Source organism: Argiope bruennichi, chromosome 11 (genome assembly GCF_947563725.1).
Source record: "Argiope bruennichi chromosome 11, qqArgBrue1.1, whole genome shotgun sequence".
Classification (NCBI taxonomy): Eukaryota; Metazoa; Arthropoda; class Arachnida; order Araneae; family Araneidae; genus Argiope; species Argiope bruennichi.
This window is the reverse complement of record NC_079161.1, coordinates 99,364,230-99,383,357: the sequence shown is the minus strand read 5'-3', so window position 1 is coordinate 99,383,357 and position 19,128 is coordinate 99,364,230. Positions and strand designations below refer to the sequence as shown.

Sequence of the window (19,128 nt, the reverse complement as noted above, 5' to 3'; positions counted from 1 at the left end):
ACAAAGAACTTTACATAATGTTGTTTGATATTTTAGCATTGTTTTGATCTTGACAATAATTGGATAATCATTTTTTGTTGACCCAAGTATTGAAGAGAAAGAAAGTATTGCCTTAAGTATTGGAAAAGCTAAAACTACATATATGTCCATGTATCTTATTGATATTTTGAGTTGTTTGAAATTATGTTGGAACTTTTATTTGAAGACAAAATTCCAGAATTTTGAATGAGAATTGCAATCACCCCCGTGTTTTCTCAAATGTAAATTTTAATGTTCATGTTACTCAACTTCAAAACTTGTTATATTTGTTTCGCTTTATGCTGAAATCAAAATTTAACATAGTGCTATTTTTTTTACAAATAATGAAAAAAAAATTTGTTTTACTCCCTTTTGCCTGATGTTTAATGTATTTTTTGATACCACTTTCTACTTATGAATAATTAATGGCTTACTTAACAAAACTTCTATTTACTTTTGTTACTTTCTCTTTTCTTTATTTTTGTGATGATTTTTAAAAATTTATACTAATTTATAAAAAAGAAAGCTATGAAATTATGTGATATTGTCTTAAATAGTTTAAATGTTGAGCTAAAAAGAAGAAAATAGTTTATTTGCTGGTGTATCGTACGTAAGTGTTTCTATTTTAGAGGGGTATTTTATAATGTTGATGGGAACGAAAATTGCAAAATTATATTAATGTGATGTATTTATTAGCTATAGAATTTATTCATAGAAATTAATAGTGGAAACAAATAGAATCAAAAATAACTATTCAGGAACAAAAACTTTAAAATTATCATTTCATAATTTTTCTAATTCATTTAAAGCACTGCAAGTGTATAATTTGACATAAATAGGCTATAGAAAACCACATCAAATATTTTGAAGTATAGCCATTTTTACCAAATTGTATTTTTTAAAAACTTTTAACTCTGCACTACTTTATAATTAACTATTAATCAAGACATTATTAGAAGTCTTTTGTGTAAGATTAATTCAATTTTCTACTAAAAATTATACCTAAATTTCAATAATAAAATACAAAATTTTAAAAATTGTGGATAATTACAATTGCATAAAAAATACCCATTTATGTCAAAATGCTATTCATACATATAATTTCGTGAAAAATTCTTAATTGTTATTGAACATTTAATGTGTTTCTTTATTTAGCTTGTTATCTAATGCACAACAAGACAAACAATGTATTCAAAATGTAACCAACAAAAGCAGATTTCTTTTAGCATTTAAAGACACAAAATTTGCATTTAAATATTCACCACAATTCATTTTTTTTCATATTTTAAATTTCTCATTAACTTTAAATATTATTTAAAGTTAGTGGATTTTTATAAATGAGGTAGCATTTATTTTGGAATGTAAGAATTATTAAATGTGTAAATGAATTGCAAAATTTTCAATCGAAACATATATAATGTCTTAAAGTTGGCATTTTTCTGCTAATTGCATGAAATGTTTTCTATTTTTTTAAATAATTTTTAATTGTAGGGCTAATTGACTTGTGCTAAATTGCAATTCATCTCTTTGTCAATTCAGTTTTGTAAATGGATAAAATGTTTGACATTTTGTTTTTTTCAAATTCACAATATTTCCTTTAATTAATTCCATTTCATTTTGGAAAATTAAGTCATAACAAATGGCTTTGTTATTAAAGATAAAACTAACATATGATTATCTTGTCATCATAAACATATTGCAATACGTTTGCAAAGTTTTCTCACCAGAGACATTTTAGTTAGAATTTAAACAAATCTTAATTTTGTAAGAAGAAATTTATTTTATACCATGAATTATATCTTTAAAATTATACCAGAAAAATTATTAAAGATTAAAAATTTTAATTAAATAATGTAATTTTGTTAAAGTTTTTCATTTCTTAAATCATCAAATGATATTGCATGTAAATGATTTTGAGAAATTTCGATTATTTTGTATCCATGTGGAAACAAAAATTTGCATCTCAATGAATGTTAATTTGAAGTCAAAAGCAAGGAAAGATAATTTTATTTGTATTATTAAAGTGATTGAATTTGTAAATTATGGAATCAAAATATTTTTCTAGAAATAAATTATCTTTCCATGTAATATCATTTGCATTAATGTAGAATCAAGAGATCAAAGTAATTTTTAGTGTTCAAATTCGTATTTAATGCATGAACCAAAGATTTTTTAGCTTAAATAACTGAAATTTTAAAGCTTTATGATTTTGAATTTGAATTATTGCCTGTCTTTATTTAATAGTAAAAAATTAAGTTTCCCTGTGATCTGAGACTGTGTAACGTACAATTTTTATTAAAACTCGAATTAGTTTCAGACTGATATGTTTGCTTTTTAGGATGTTTACAATTGAGTGATCAGTTTTGAAACCTGCATGTAATCCTAGTCTTCCTATGATCTCTAGTGCTTTCACTTTTGTTTTCAATTCTGTTATTTTTTTTAATTTGCATGTTGTAGTGAAAAATTTATTTTTGAATATTTTTGTATGAATAATTAAATTTTGTATTTTGTTTTTCATTACTGCTGTTGTTTATTTGTGCATTCATCACATTTCAAACTTATAGAAAATATGTATAAGCATTATTCTTGTAACTTTCTACCACACATTTTTTTTTTTTTTTCGTAATTTAAAATTAAAATTGGTTTTGCTTTAACAAAATTATTATCTTTAAATGATGCTCTTATTGATACTTTAAGATAATTAAAGACAAAACATTTACAAATCTGATTCAGTGCATTTGTTTTTTTTAATAAATATAAATAGTAAGGCATGAATATTTAGTGCATGTGATACAATTTTTTTCAATAAATAGTACCAGGTTTTAGAAATGTGGTTTATCGAATTGCAAAATATTCTGTGCATTGCTTTAACTATTCATGGCAAACCACATGTCTTAACATGTATCCTTAGCACTTGCCAGTTTCAAGAATCATTTACAATATATATAGGGTGATCAGCAAAATCATTTTAAGTTCTTTCAATTATAAATAGTGTCTTGGAATAAGGAAAGTAACCTGTACATATAATAAAGTCTCTCTGCTGAATTTATTGAGACGGCTTACACTGTCTTTAGTGATAAAATAAGGAAGTCATGAAAAATAACTAAAAAAATACAGGAGATCAGCCAGAAAATCGAATTAGAAATATAATAACAACCATAACCATGATAACAACATAGGAAAAAGTTTTCATGGATTATCTGTAAAATTGATGGAGGTAACTGCTATTAAAATTATGAAATTTCCGTGATTTAAAAAAGGGTTGTTCCTAAAATTAAAAAATATATTTTCTGGTAACCCCCCGTGTATTTTTCAATTTTTATTTTTGTTTACTTTCTTTGTTGTTTAAATTTTACTTGGAAATTGTTTCTTAAATTAGAAAAATTATATGATAATATAAAAAAACAAATAACAAAACGAAATATCTATTGAAAGTGAATGAGACTTTAAAAAATTGTTATTTTCTTACTCATTTCTTCAGACATATTACTTGGCTAGGGAGGGGGGTTTGATGGTTAGGTTTTTTGGCATTGAATGCTTCCATGTTCAAAAGACACTTTCACTGAAAATCCATAGGGCCTGGTACATGTTAAATCAGATATCCTATTGCTGGCATTCCCTGATGTGAGAAGGTTGTTTAAAAAGAGGGTGCTGAGTTGGGTATTGCCCCAGTCATCTGACATTAGGTATAAAATAGCGTTTTCATTGTGTCTCCTCAAAGACAAGATGTTAAAATACACATGTTTAAAATGCTTTTTGTAATATTGTTCCTTTTCACGATATTTCTTTACACTTTTGTTTTTATAGGGCGCAGCAAAAAAACTCGGACAAAATTATTACATCATAGAATATAAGTTAATTAATTAATTTTTAATTTGTGTTAATTTCTTTTTTCTACCACTTCAATTATAATATATTTTATAATGTATCTTTTAGTTTATAATGTATCTTTATGGCTTTTTTACAATGCCAAGCACAGGATATGCTATTTTAATGTTGGAAAACGAACAATATAAAGTCGTTCGTTTGCTTAATGTACCACGGCAAATAGTGTCTGTCAAAGAGCTTGGCAATGATAGCCAAATTCCAGGAAGTGAACAAAAACGTATGGTGAACTCTTTCAGTAACTGTAAGGTTATCAAAAAGCGAGTTCAATGAAATCCGAGGGTTTCCATGAGAAAGATCGCTAGCGAACTGGAAATAAGGGACCGATCAGTGCAACGAATGGCAAAATTAAAGCTTGGACTGAAGCCTTACAAGGTCCAGAAAATTCAGCTTCTCACTGAAAAAAACAAACTCGTACGGCTCCAAAGACGCTGAAAACTTTTGAAACGAGCCGCATGTCAGCACTGAGAGAGATACCTTTTCATTAATGAGAAGCTCTTTACCGTCCAAAAGCTCGTAACTCCTAGAACTATTGGACCTAGTCTGTAGACGCACTTCAGCAATTTTTGAACATCGCATAAATCCAAAGTCGGTCATGGTCTGGGTCGAAATTTGCAAAACCTGCAAAGCATCTCTGGTTTTTGTGGATGAGGGAGCTAAAATATTTCAAAAAGCGTGCCAGTGGGACATTCTAGAAGCTTTTATATTTCCGTGGGCCGAAACACACTTCGGCAATATAACATGGGAGTTTCAACAAGGCTTAGCGCCAGCTCACAAGCCCAAAAAGACAGAAGAGTGGTGCAAGGCGCATTTTCTGGACGTGATATCATCTGGAGAGCGGGCACTATACTCGCCGAATCTCAATTCCATAATTACAGTGTATTCTCCATTTTGTGCGTTTTTAGGACTTGCACTAAAACATGCACGTTTGGATTCTCTAAAGCAATGGCTTCTGAGCGAATGGGATAGATTAAAGGAAGAAGACTTGCGGCCCATTGCTGAAAATTTCAATAAGCGTTTGCGCCTTTGCATCACTGCAAAAGCCGGCCACTTTGAAATCAATTAAATTTATTTATCAGTAAAGGTCTACTCTTATTATTATTTGTTCTATTTTGTTAATTTATTTTTAATTTTTATATTGAAATTTGTTTGTCCGGGTTTTTCTGCCGCACCCTGTAAAAATTTTTTCCACCTCTTCGATGGATAGGGATACAAATAATAATAATTTTTAAATGCATTTTTATTTGTGCATTTAAATCTTTTTTTAAAATTATTTTCTATTTTTAATCTGTAATTTAAAATTCATTATTATAAATTAAATGAAATCTAAAGCCAATTTTTTTTTTTAAATTTAATCACCAAATGGAATTATTATAGTTAAAATCAAAGTTCACTTCAATGAATCAATTGACTAGCAATTAAGATTTGAAAAAATTGACTTAGTGTTGTCGAATAAAATTAAAAGTGGAACTAAAATGTGTGGAAATTAAAAACTAGCCCACTTTAGAGTGTGGGAAAAATTTATGGAACATAAAACAAATGCAAATTAAAGTATTAAAACGAAAGTCTGTCAAACAAAATTTTTTTTTTCTTTTGAAATTTCACATGCTTAAAAAAAATCATGTCAGCTAGGTAGAAGGCGAAGGTAAGTTCCATTCCGAAATGGGAAAAAAAAAAAAAAAAAAAAAAAAAAATCCTCTCTTATTTCCTGCTCTAATTTCATATGATAATGTTCACTTCGTTTGATATTATCATAACCTGCATTCATATAAGATAAGTAAATAAAACAATGAAATGTATTGTTGTAAAATGTGCTTAAAATTTTAAAGTTCTTAAAATTAGAGTAAAAACTATACAGAAAATGAGTACCATTAGAAAGCCGATTTTGAAAGTGGTGTAAAAATAGTTTTTTTTTTTTTTCAATACTATGCTCCAAAGTTATTGAAGAAAAAATGTTATGTTTTGTTTAAAATTCTAATTAAACTTTTTCTTATTGGATATCAACTCATCAAGAAGTAATTTTGTGTCGAATTCGATAGTTGTAAGTTTAATGATCTGCCTGTTAAAGCGCTTTGAACGATATTTGCATCATGTACGCTATAAAAGGGCGTGTCACAGAATTTGCCATGTTAATAATCTAAATTAAGAGCTGAAAATCAATTTTCAGCCCCTGATTTCTGCAACTGTCATTGTTGGCCAACTTCTATTATTAAAGCTATTTTTTATGATGTGTTATTTTGATGATTTGTACAAGTTGAGGTTCGAACTCGCAACGTTAAGGTTCATAGCCGAGTAACACTAGACAAAAGTGTACACTCCTTTCCGGAGGTGTATCTGGCTTATGAAGTTACCACCACAGATTCATTGGTGAGTTATTTTCTTGTATACGAAGTGTAAAGGAAGTACTGCGATCATGAAAAAATTCGGAATCGAGATGTCGATCAAATTTTACGTTTCAGACCTCCCTGGGTGCAAAAAACACGTTTTTGTGCATCATGCCTGTCTGCGAACACGATAATTCAAAAGCGCTTTGTGCTAGATGACTGAAATTTGGTATATGGAATTGCGATCAAATTTATAAATATCTATCAAATGTTGAACGAACTCCATTCACAGGTAGTCTATCTAATTGTTTGATAACAAATGAACTCGATAACTCCAAAATGCAAAGTTAGGTAAATTTTGTACACAAGTTTAGCATCTAAAATGTAAATAATTATCGAATTTTGAATCGAATCTGTCAAAGGGTAGACCATTTGCTAGTCTGTACTTTCACATGCATGTAAACTCAAAATCGCAGCAAAGAAATTCGGTATGTTATCAACTGAGTTTCATCTCAACTTTTGGTTTCATTCGGTCTGCAGAAAGGCAACCGAAATGCAAATTCACACGATAGATTCAATAAAAATGTTAGATTCATGCCAAAGACCCATGTTTCGTAATTATTGTTCGCTAATGCCGCGTAAGGCGTGTGATTTTATGCTAGGTTTGGGAATAGCACCCTAAACAGAGAATATGCCAGAAAGTTTCAAGAAGAACATTCCCATTGACTTATAGCTATTATCGAGCGTAATTTGAATTTTCTCTATGTCTTCAATCGTAAAAGAGTAATGGAGGGATGAAAATTCGACTACTCCTCACGATTTTCTCTCTTTTTCTTCTGTATGACCCTTCCGTGAAAATCTACGGAAATGTTCCTTTTGTTGTGTAACAAACATATTGTATTCATACACGTAATATTATCACAGAAATAATATCTCTCACAAAGCAAATGTAGAATTAGATATTGAAAGAGCGATAACACGTTTTAGGAACAAATTTGATTTTAAATTTAAAAGCAATAAACGTAAATAAAACTAAATTTGACAATACATACATTGTGTTGCAGATGAAGAATTATCTGCCATAGATCTAATTATTCTCATCTGTAAAAAGTGGTTAAAGTTAAATTGTCGGGACTCAGAGACTCGTAGCTCCGTTTCTACTGAACGGATCCGAATGAAACATTAAACAGTACATTCCCGAGTATCCGGTTCGTGATTATCCACGTCCGTATTATCCAGCCTAATTTTTCTTTATTGTAAAAATGAGAAAGGCGAGGCGTTGCATTGGCAACATTGTCAAGGCATCGAAAACAGGCGTCTACTACACAATCCTTCTACGTGTCGAGTGCAAAATGCAAGTTGTGACAGGAAAAGAGTTTTTCTGCTCGTTGTTCATTGTTTCGTCAGTGTGTAACGGATCTGAATTGTTGCCGCTGTTTCTGATTATAACTTCACAATATGTATAGTATTCATAGATTATTCTTGGGGGTGTACTTAATGCTTTTTTAAGTGTACCACAGTGAAGATTACAGAATTTATGTTAACATATGAACAGTTTATATCTTTAACTTATTTTAACTTATTAATAAATTTTTGAAACGTGCAGTGCAGTATATAAACTACCAGTATAGAGTCTATTTTAACTCGACACGTTACCGGTAACTGCTTCTGTGATTCATTGGACCGTGGCCTCCTTCACAATCTGCGTAGCTTGAGATAAATGGAGGGCTTACAAGGGGAGGGCATGGAGTTGAAATCTGAGATCGGGATGAGATTTAGTATAATGATAGTATACATTTAGAATGTTCCTTCATGAAAATATTAAAACGCAATGGTCAGTCAATTTCGAGAAAATGGTCCTCAAACTTTTTGTAAAGCTTATATACTGATAACTTGACTCCCTTCCCGATTATCCTGATGGCATGGTTGTCTAGGTAACCGCCGCGTATACGGAAGGTCAGAGTTCGAAACTGGCTAGGATTTTTTTCCTCCTTTAATAGCTTTTATTCAATTAAGAATTTACAAATACTCTTAATTAATATGTTTTTAATTTTTTTCATCCAAAATAAATATTTATTATTGAAATACATAATAATAAAATTAAAATTTTAAAAGAAAATAATTATAAATACAGATGCATTTTTTAAACAAAATAGAATTATTTAAATTTAATTAATTATTTACAGATAGTTTTAATTTATATGCTACTTATTTTTATGCAAGGATAAATGTTTATTCTTTTAATGCTTAAATTATAATTTAATGTTTAAAGGAAAAATAATTAAAAACGTAACATTAATGGCTATCAGTTATAAGTATATAAGCTTTACGCAAAGTTTGAGGACCATTTTCTAGAAATTGACTGGCCATAGCTTTTAATATTTTCATGAATGAACATTCTAAATGTATACTATCATTATACTTAATCTCATCCCGATCTCAGATTTCAACACGGTACCCTCCCCTTGTTAATACTCAATAAGAAGTGAGAAAATACGTATTATAACCGCGAATTTCGGTATCAAAACTCTGTCTTCTGGTATTGGTGGGCAAAGAAACGAGTTCATAGAACTCCTGTCTATCCGGCATTTTTGTTATACGGCCTACCCTTCCGCCATATTAGGCCGGATACTCGGGAGTGTACTGTATTTATACTTAAACTATGAAGCCAAGAAGTTGCAATAAAAAAAAGTAATTTGAAATTTTGCCGATAGTTGGCGCTGTAACAAAATAAAGAATACCAGTTCAAAAATAAAAGAATAACAAAATATTTTTATTTGCTTTAACACTTGTGCAATCTATGGGCATACCTTGCCGGTTAACGATATGCTAAAAACGTACCACGTCGTTATCAACGACTGCACGCAATATTTCAGTTTGAGCGGAGACGTTTGGAAGGACGCTGACATTCAAGTCCTTGCCATTAGTTACGCGTTCTTAATAAACCTAATTTTTAAGAAAACCCCACAGCCAGATATCACAAGGGTTATGTGAACGTGCTGACCAAGCAAGTGTGAAAGTACACGAGACGACACGTGCATCAGGGAAATGAATTATGTTCTTTACGTATCTTGTCATAATAACAGTGCATTGTCTTCCATTAGCAATGTGGTGGCCAAATACGATCTGCAGGAATTTGCTGTATCGGTCTCTGATGGCTGCACATTTAAGGAACGCGTTCACTGTGACTTCCCCGATGAAGAACGGACCAATAATGAAATTCTTCGTAAATCCACGTATTCGGATAAAAAGAATTTTACGATCAATGCCGTCTATTTTTTATTCAGCGGCATGTTCATTGCCGGCGAAAAATTTCTTCAAATCTTACGTACCTCTTTTATAGCGAAATTAAATAAGCTATTCATTAGCATGTAGTTTTAAGTAGTACAGCACCGTCAATTTCATTTTTTGAAACATAAATTGAGCTGTATAGTTGGATTGAAAAGTGTTTGGCCTACAGCTGCCAAATTTGGCGCGTAATTTCTATTTGTTGGCAGGTGCATATTAAAAACAAAATTCCAAATTGTAAAAAAATTTCAAAACAAAATATTAATTGAAATATTATTATTTTTTCTGCACTGCTTTGGAACATATTACTGTTTAAAAAAACTTTTAACACAATTTAAAACTTTTATTAAAATTCTATATTGACATTTATACTTTTCAATTATATTTTCGTGTAAATTTTTCTTTAATTTCAAAAATGTTTTTAAAATATTTTATAAGACTTTTTTTTTTTTTTTTTTTAGTTATTGGATTTGTACTTACTCACATTTCGACGATATTTAATATATTTTACGTGTAACGTTATCATACAGGCTATTTATTCCAAATGAAACTTACTTTACTTACTTACATGAAATTTACTTTAAATTGTTAAACTTACTTTAAATTTTTAGACAGAAGTAGGCGTTGTGAATTGTAAAATTATTTTTTTAAAAGCTGGCAAATTAATTTATTTTAATAAAAATACCCAGTTATTAAATTTTATAACAAACAATTCTTTTAATATTTTGTGGGATTTCTGCCAGACAGAATTAATCAATTAAAAAAATTCTTTTTTGCTGCAATTAGATTATTACAAAAAAATTAGATGTGTATTTTTAAAGCTTACAAAATTATTTAATTTTTTGTTTGTTTGTTTGTTTAAAACAGTGAAAAATAGAGATAATATATGAATTTAAAATGGCGTTCTTTAAATCAGTAACAGGACATTTCTTTCAGGTCTAACTTTAATAATGCTTACACAATAACTGAAAATTAATCTACTAAAAAATTAGAAAAACATATTAAATATAATATTAATTAAAACAATGCCTATACACTTTAAATTAAATTTACTTTAATAATATGAACAAAAAGAATGACTGCAACATATATTAAAAAAGAAAGATAAAATTTAAAAATTAATAAAAGCATAAAATTAAATTAAAATCATAATACGAATGAAATGAAATTACCGAAGAGAAATTGAAGCAAAATAAATAAATACTTCAGTTAATAAAAAAAAAATTTTATTACCATAGAAAGAAGATTTTAGTTCGTCTGCAATATATTCGAAATTTGAATTGTCACCAGTCACTTTATGTTCATCATATAAACTGAATTTATTTCATTATATTTAATGAAATAAATGCAATAATATAACAATTTAATAATATAAATCCAAATTATAATAAAAAATTGTTTGCGAATTTAACCTTTAAGAACGTAGCTGCGTGAATGTATGATAATGTCGGGTTTACACTCGGCCAATTATAAGATAGCAAGTAACAGCGCATGCATTGAAAGAGACCAATTTATGTTTGCCATAACTTCATAAGATGGATTCAAGCATTCCATACTTGGCTATAAATTGCGGTTTTGGCGTCCCTATTTATTATTATTATTATTATTATTTTTACTGCGTATCATATTAAAATGATGGATATTTACACATAGAAACACGGTAAAATAAAAAATAAAAAGTCAACATACCTAAATTTGGAAAAATATAGAAAAAAAAAGCAAATTAAATGAAACACGCACACACACACAACCTGGCAGCAGAAAGAACCAAGAGCAAAAATTGTCTAATAAGTGATCAATTTTTCCACTCCAAAAAACCCGCCAAATTCTACAAACGCATGCGAAGTAAGAAAAAATTACAATACAGCGACTTGTAGTTGTTCCTTCGGGATAATTACTTGCCATCGACCGAACAGCATTTTCTGCCTTTCTACGCATGCGCTGCCTACTTGCCGTCTCATGACTGGCCGAGTGTAAACCCGGCATAAAATTCAATTCAAATGAAAAATATATAATTTTTTTTTTCAATTAAAAAGTTATACACCTTTATAGAAAATTCGTAATAGTAATTTTAATTTCGGCTGAATTCGCAAAATTCTGTCTTATTGCTTTTGTTTCCATTTTATAAAATACGTCTGCTTTTAATTTAATATATTGTGCCAATCATTTTTTTTATAAAGTGTAACTCTGAAAGTTTTAAAGATGCAGGTATGAATATTTTCTTTTTATTCATGATGTAGTTACGGCTAACGGGAAATTTTTCTAATAAACCAATTTTGTCCTGTGAAACCTTACGCAAATATAAAAGTTTTAACTATTTGAGAATTATTAGCATATTTCATTAGCCGAAACTAATTTTTTCTTTATTTAGAATATTTTTGCAGTATTTTTTGAACATCTTTACTTTATCTTTTCTCTCATTTCTAAAGAGCAAAAAGTTCAAGCGCGTTTCAACCTTTTTAGAACATCCTGTATAATTAAGAATAAATTTTTAAAATAAAATAAAATTATAATAGATGAATAAACATATTAATATTCCACAATGTTTCGGACTAGAAATTTAAATTGTCTTTTATTGTTTCATTAATTATTTTTTCAGATTTTAAATTATAATCTGATATTACAAAGTTTTTTTCCCCCATACAAAATGACTTTTGAAACTAAAAATTCAATGGGTATCTACACTTTTGCTTTTTCCGACCAAAAATATTCCTATTCTATTATTTAAACCATTGCAAAAGCAGAGAATTCAATATTTTAAAAAGAAAAATTAAAATTTGGATAGTAAAACAAAAGCTTATAAAATATTTGTATCCTCAAAAAAGAATTTCCAAAAATGTATCTACAAAGAAGGGTGCGAAGTGGCCTTTTTTAGGTTTAAATCTTTAATTTTATTAAAAAAAAATTGCCGAAACAAAATTCCATAGCGAAGTCATAAAATTGCTTAATTTCAGTAGCAAATAAAATTATAAATAATTATTTGAATACAAAAAAAAATCCCAAAATATAATTTTTATGTCGAATGTAATATTATTCCAGAATTTTGAATGAGAAGCATTCGTTTGCTGAAAGATGAGTCAAATTTCGATCAAATTTACATGTGTCTAGACGATTGCGACAAATATATATATATATATATTTATTATTGCATAGGAGAAGAAAAGATTAAAAAATTTGGTCAAAACAATCTTTTAGTATAAAAATTAGGTTGTCGTCAGTTTTGAAATAGGTGGACAAAAATATAAAAATAAAGTCGTTCTGTTATAATATTTTATTGAATAATGATAATTTTTTACAAGAATTAAATCTTTATATTTATTTATAATGAAGATGAGTGTGTATTTGTACTTCTGTTTAATTTATTACTCTAAAAGCTTCATTCATATTCCAAATAAGAATTGTTTACTGAGAGTGAATAGCAGTTTTTATTATATGAAAGATACAAAGTTAAAAATCAAACTCACATACTTAAGAGCATTTTTCTCTTAAGACAATGTTCCAATTCCAGAAAAAACAAAATTTCAAAACCTAGATAATATAAGTAGACATTCAATCACAAATCAAGTAATAGAAAGAAAATAGTAATAGAATCAACTGATATAATTTCTTAGTTATGAAAACGTAAAGGTAAAATATTCATCATAATATTGTTCAGTGTGTGTGTGAGTGTGTTGATGCTCTACAAGCTTGGTCATTTAATTTAGAGCAACCAAACTTCGCACATGCATTATTTCGAGAGTGAAAATGTGCACTTCAGTGCAATTTTTTAATTTGGCTTAAGTTTTTTTAAGGTGGATTTACACTCGGACAGTTATAAAATTCCACTAAGTCACGCATGCACAGAAGGCAGATTGCGCATGCGCTGAGTGAGCGGACAACTGTGTGCGCATGCGTGGTCTTACCGGTTGCGCAGAAGACCCACTTTTACTTTAACTACCGAAAATCCTACAGTACAGAAATCATTTTTACTTCATCTTAAAATTAAAAAAAAAAAAATGTTTAGTGACAAAAATTTTTTTGGTATAAATGTTTTTCGATAGTTGATTAATTTTTTTAAATTATTTTCTAACAAGAATACATGGATACATAAGAATTCTGAACGAATATTAAACGTATCATGAACGATAATACGAAAACATAAAAATTCCGGAAGAACACCAAAGTTATTGATAAAAGTCATTATTGAAGTTGTTGATATTTCTCTATTTTTGTTTTATAATCCGAATTAGTATCGATACTAATGAAAAAAATATTCCATCGTGGAAAATAGTGAGTTAAACTTCTGTCTTTAGCATAAATTATTATTGGCAAAGTGAATATTAGGAAAGCAAGCGATATATTTACTTAATTTGAAAAATAATCCGTAACAGATCTAAATTTATATTTAAATTCTATTATTAACATGAAGAAAAATATCGAATTTCAGTGCATTGTTTTTCATTAGAAATTAAGTTGCAATGTTAAAACACTAGAAATAACAAAGTGTATCCATTTTTAAAGAATTTTCGGAGAGCTGACAGAATATAAGGGACATGCATAGAAAAATGAACAGAATAGCGTAAGGCTTCTAAAATAGTGTGAATTATTTCATCAAAATTTGAAACTTAACAATATTACTGAAGAAACTATTAAGTTACGTGAAATATTTAAATGAAAATTTTAGTGACTATTAATCCTGGCGAACCAGTTTGTCGTCCAAAGTGGCTAGTTTTTAATAAACAAATGCATATGAAGCAAAGATATATTTATAATCTTTAATAATTTTAAATTTTGCTGTAAGTGGTTGGATTTTTTCTTTTCAAAGAGAACTTTCTTCATTTCTTTATTATGTCATTAGCATATATATATATATATAGTTTTATTTTTATTTTATTTTGATTATTTATATTTTTCAACAAAAATTTCTTGATGTTTACCGTTTACCTTCATTTTTTTCAGAACGAGCAGTGAATAGAAATCTAATTTCTTCTGATGTGCAAGAATTTTCGGAATCGACTTCTATTTTGCCCTGTTAGAAATTTCAAAAAAGTTGTATATAAAAGAAGCAAAGCTGCACTTTGTCTTTCATATTTATATCCTGAATAAATTTTAATCATAGTTGCTTAAAGCAACATTTTCTTCGTTCTTTTTTTTTCTTTATTTTTTTTATAACAATCTAATTGACATACTGGCGTTGTTCAAAATTAAAATCCTTTCATGCATAATGTTTTTAACGTAAAATCTACTTTTGTATAAAATATTATAGAATGCAAAATCCTCTAAATCGTCAAAAATCTTTACATCATTTGCTTTTAATTAAAATTAGAATTTGCATCAGACGGTTTTTAAAAACCAACAATGTGAAACAAGTTTTAATTTTCCTAAATATTGTACCCAGGCAAATAGTTCCATTTGCAAAGTTTCATCAAATAGTGTACCCAGACGTATGAAAACTCTATGCATACTATAGAGAGAGATAACAAAAAGTTAAAAAAATTTAATTTTTATACATGTCAATTTTAAATTTTAAATGTCAATACTAAAAGGTTTTTTTTCTTACAATAATTTATGCATGCACAAAGTTTCAAATTTATAAATATAATTTTTTCAAGATATGCATAATTTTAAATTTAGAAGGAATAATCACAAATTTAGATGAAATCATTAATTTAAAAAAAATGCAACCTTATTCAGGAAAACTATCTTATGTAAATATTTATCTAATAATGCATCATCTAATCATCATTACTTTAAAGAAATTTGCTAATCAAACAAATCTCTAGCTGTAACGAAAATGCAATTTGATTCCAAAATTTGTAGAAAGACTATTCAAAGTATGCACTGAAAGATTTCGAAAAAAAAAAAAACTAATTTAAAAAATTAAGCTACAGGACGTTTTACAGCCAAAATGTTCGAAACGACAATTAGACGTACCTTATGGAACAGTGTGGAAGACACTAAGAAAAATAGTGCATGTTTTCCCTTATAGAATCAGCCACGGCCAGAAACTGCTTGGTGCAGACACTAACCATCGCTTATCTTTTGTACTGACTTTTATAGCCCGAATGGAAGTAGATGACTTCTGACCATGGAAACCTTCTGGAGTCACGAGGTACATTTTTACCTCAATGGAACGATGAGCATCCAAAATTGTCGAATTTTGATCATGGAAAATCTACGTGCCTTCTTCACAATTCCTCTACACTCGTCGAAAGTCACCATCTGATGTGGATTCACTTCCCATAGTACCATTGGACCATTCTTCTTCTAAGAAAATACCTATAATGGCACTATAATGCTCTGTAGCAGCCCTCAGATATCATGAAATGTTCAACAATGATGCCTCTCTTCATAAAGGACTCTTGTGTGCAGAGGTTTTTGCGGTAGCATTTTACCGATGGCAGAAGGATTTGCCGTTCATTTCCTTGAATGATCCTCATTTCAACACCTTGGCCAGCTCGTTCTCCCGATCTCACTCAGTGTGATTTTTGATTATGGGTCCATTTAAAGAGTGTTTTTTTATCTAGGGAATGCTGCAACTTTTTCTGATCCGAAGGACCGTATAATAATACATCAGCGGGAGATCACGGCGATCAGCTGTTAAACGTACTGGCCATTGTGTTCACATGTTGTACCTTAATGACAGAAACTACGTTGAACAATATACTTTGCATCGTTAAACAGTCTGTAACAAACAAATGATGCTTGTATTGAAATTTGCAGCTTGTTTTTATTTCGATGTCATGCGCTCCCTAGCTGAATTTTTAAATCATTATTACGGAACTTTCAGCGCATTCTTTGAATAGCCTATCTACAAATTTTCAAATCACTCCGCATTTTAGAGCTACAGATAATTAAACTGAAGAAAAATACAAGGTTTATACCTTTCAAGAACATAAAAGGTGTTCATAATTCAAACAGAACAGGCCAAGTGTAATTATGAATACATTGTATGTCCTTGAAAATTGTAACGAAATCTCTCTTGAACATCAGACAGACATATGGAAATATGGTATAAGTCAACGAATTTGTCATCTAATATCTGAGCAAATTTTGCAGATAAAAGGTTATAAGAAAAAAGAATTTACTAATTGACATTTTTTCGAACAGTAATTTATAAACTTTTTAAATCCCCTACTACAAAAGCCAAAGTATTATCTTTTAGAAGAAGCCAAAGTATTCTCTCAGCAATTTCGAAGCATATTTTTGCAAAAAATAAATTAACTAAAAGGAAATCTACTATCGCAAATTTCAAGTTATCATGTGAGAACATTATTCTTTTTTAAAATATTATTTGTCTTAATTAATTTCAGTCATTAACCAGTTTAAATCGGTTGAAACAATTCACGATACTTCTTTACCATTCGTAAGAACTCAGAGAATGTATAATTTGGAAATCAAGTTGCTTGAAGCTAAGAACGATAACATTTGGCGATTTATCGCCAAATGTGACAACCTTCTGCATTATCTTCTAATAACCTTATTTTAATTAGTTGAAATTATCCCTGAATCAACAATCTTTATCAATTAAACAAACAATATTTTAACTTGTTTGGTTTATTTTTAAAAAACATTGAGCGAGTTAGGCAATAACACTGTGATTTCCAAGGGAAATACCACAACAGCAGACGATAGATAATTCAAAAGCTATACAGTGAAAGCCGACTCCAAAATAAAACTACATTAGCAGACGATAGATAATGGAAAAACTATACAGTGAATGTCGACTCCAAAATAAAAAAAAGGGGGTAAAGCGCCAATTTGTTGCCTACGCATTTTGAGGCTTCAAAAATTAGTTGTCTTCAAATCGCTTCAAAACCCTCAAGCCAAAACACTATCATGTTCTCACATGATTAAAAAAAATCATAGCGACTTAAAAGAAATTAGTTTTTTAGTGATGTGAATTGCTTTTCTATGTAATTTGTTGTTTAATTTTAATAAATTTTCAAAATTAATTTATTTGATATAATTTTTATATAGCAAATATAATTTTTTGAAAAGGTTTTTCCTTTATATAACTACTTATTAGAAAATAATTGTACAAAAATCGGTCAATTAATGCACAATAAGAGAACACCAAAACGCTAGATAATAGAAAATGATGCTCTATTATATGAATATTCGGGAAAACATGGAGGAGAGAGAACAAAAACATAGCCATTTTCTATCAGCGGTCTTGTAAAGTGCCATAAGTCACAACAACAATAAAATTTAAAAAAAAACACAACCTGAATTATAATCAGTATTCTACCGTTCTTAGCTTCGAAAGGGTCAAAATATATTCGAGTTTAGATGATATTTTACCATTATCTTCACAGGGAGTTCAAAGACCAATGGACAAATTTCGAATTACTGATGAATTTGCATTAAAAAAAATGGAATCATCATTTTTGAATTGATTAATTAATTAATTTTATCATTTTTTAAGTTAAATCCTCTAAAACAATGAAGCAGTCAGTTCGAAAGATGAGAAAATTCATTAAAAGACAGTTAAATAACATGAAGCATCGCATGCTCTTTTTTCAAATGCAATAAAACAAATCGATTTCCTCAAGATGTTATTGTACATAAATCCTTCTTGTAACAAAAGTTTTTTTTTTTCATTTTGTGTTTGTTTTTCCTCTTTTATCACCTTGAACACGAGATCGCTTTGTGCTAAGATAAGCACGAAGGTAAAGAGAAGACGTTCCATTCATTCGCCTATCGTGACAATTTTTGAAACGCACTTTTTTACTTTCTTGTTTACGTACAGATAATCGTCAGAAAATTCAAATTTGAGATTTTGACGAAACTGTGTTTTTGACCTCTATGAGCGCGAAAAACACATTTTTGAAAAAATGTCTATGTTTGTGACAAAGGTAACTGAAAACGCTTTGAGCTAGACGGTTGAAATTTGATACACGGTCTATAAAAAATTTGCATATTTTTAATTTTATTTATCTGCTTGATTGTCTGAATACAAGTTAACACGATACTCGTAATTACGAAAAGAAGAGAGTTTAAACTAATCCATTTGTTCTCTTTAGCCTCGTTCAAGTTTTCTTTAAGTTTCCAGATTTCTTTATTTTAGGTGTTTGAAGTGGATTGCATTGCCTCGAAGGCTGATATAGAATCTGAAAATATAGAGCATCTATGCCAGTCCTCCAGCCCCTCAATACATGTGGAATATTTTTAAGAATTACACTTTTTAAATTTAAATTTAATTTATTTATTTGTACTTTCCGTAAATGGCTAAATAAAAAAGAATTAGAACATTTCTATTTCTTTTAGCAATTAGCAAACGTAGCAATTATGAACCGAAATTCTTTCAAGTATTAACCAGAATTTATGCCAGTTCGTTTCCTTTTAAAAATATCGTTTGAATTTAAGCAAATTTATTTTAATGCAAATTTAGAGATTCTCTGTCAGTTTTATTCATAAAATCGATTGGTTCAGTATTTCCCTACCTTTTTTTTCCACCATAGTATTGAGTTTTTTGCCATTTGAAATTATTTTTTCGTGATATTTATCATTTGTCTGCTGTTATAAAATAGGCGCTACTTAATAAAAACTTGAACAATGACTATCGTGCTTGTTTCAAATTAACTAAAAATTTGTATCACGATATACAGACGATTATTTTCTTTCCAGTATA

At 29.0% G+C, this 19,128-nt stretch overlaps 1 protein-coding gene across 4 annotated transcripts in view; it reads left to right on the top strand.

Moving 5' to 3' along the window:
• Positions 1-14,596, top strand: part of LOC129956967 (transmembrane protein 245-like) — a 41,270-nt gene extending 26,674 nt beyond the window's left edge. For 3 of the 4 annotated variants that reach the window (XM_056069038.1, XM_056069039.1, XM_056069036.1), the window contains one exon: positions 2,357-2,535. In XM_056069038.1, coding sequence (XP_055925013.1) covers positions 2,357-2,375 — 19 coding nt within the window. In that variant the 3' untranslated portion in view covers positions 2,376-2,535. Of the gene's footprint in view, positions 1-2,356; positions 2,536-14,453 lie in introns of those variants that run through there. The other variant, XM_056069037.1, reaches the window with a different exon arrangement.
• The last annotated feature ends 4,532 nt before the right edge of the window (positions 14,597-19,128 follow it).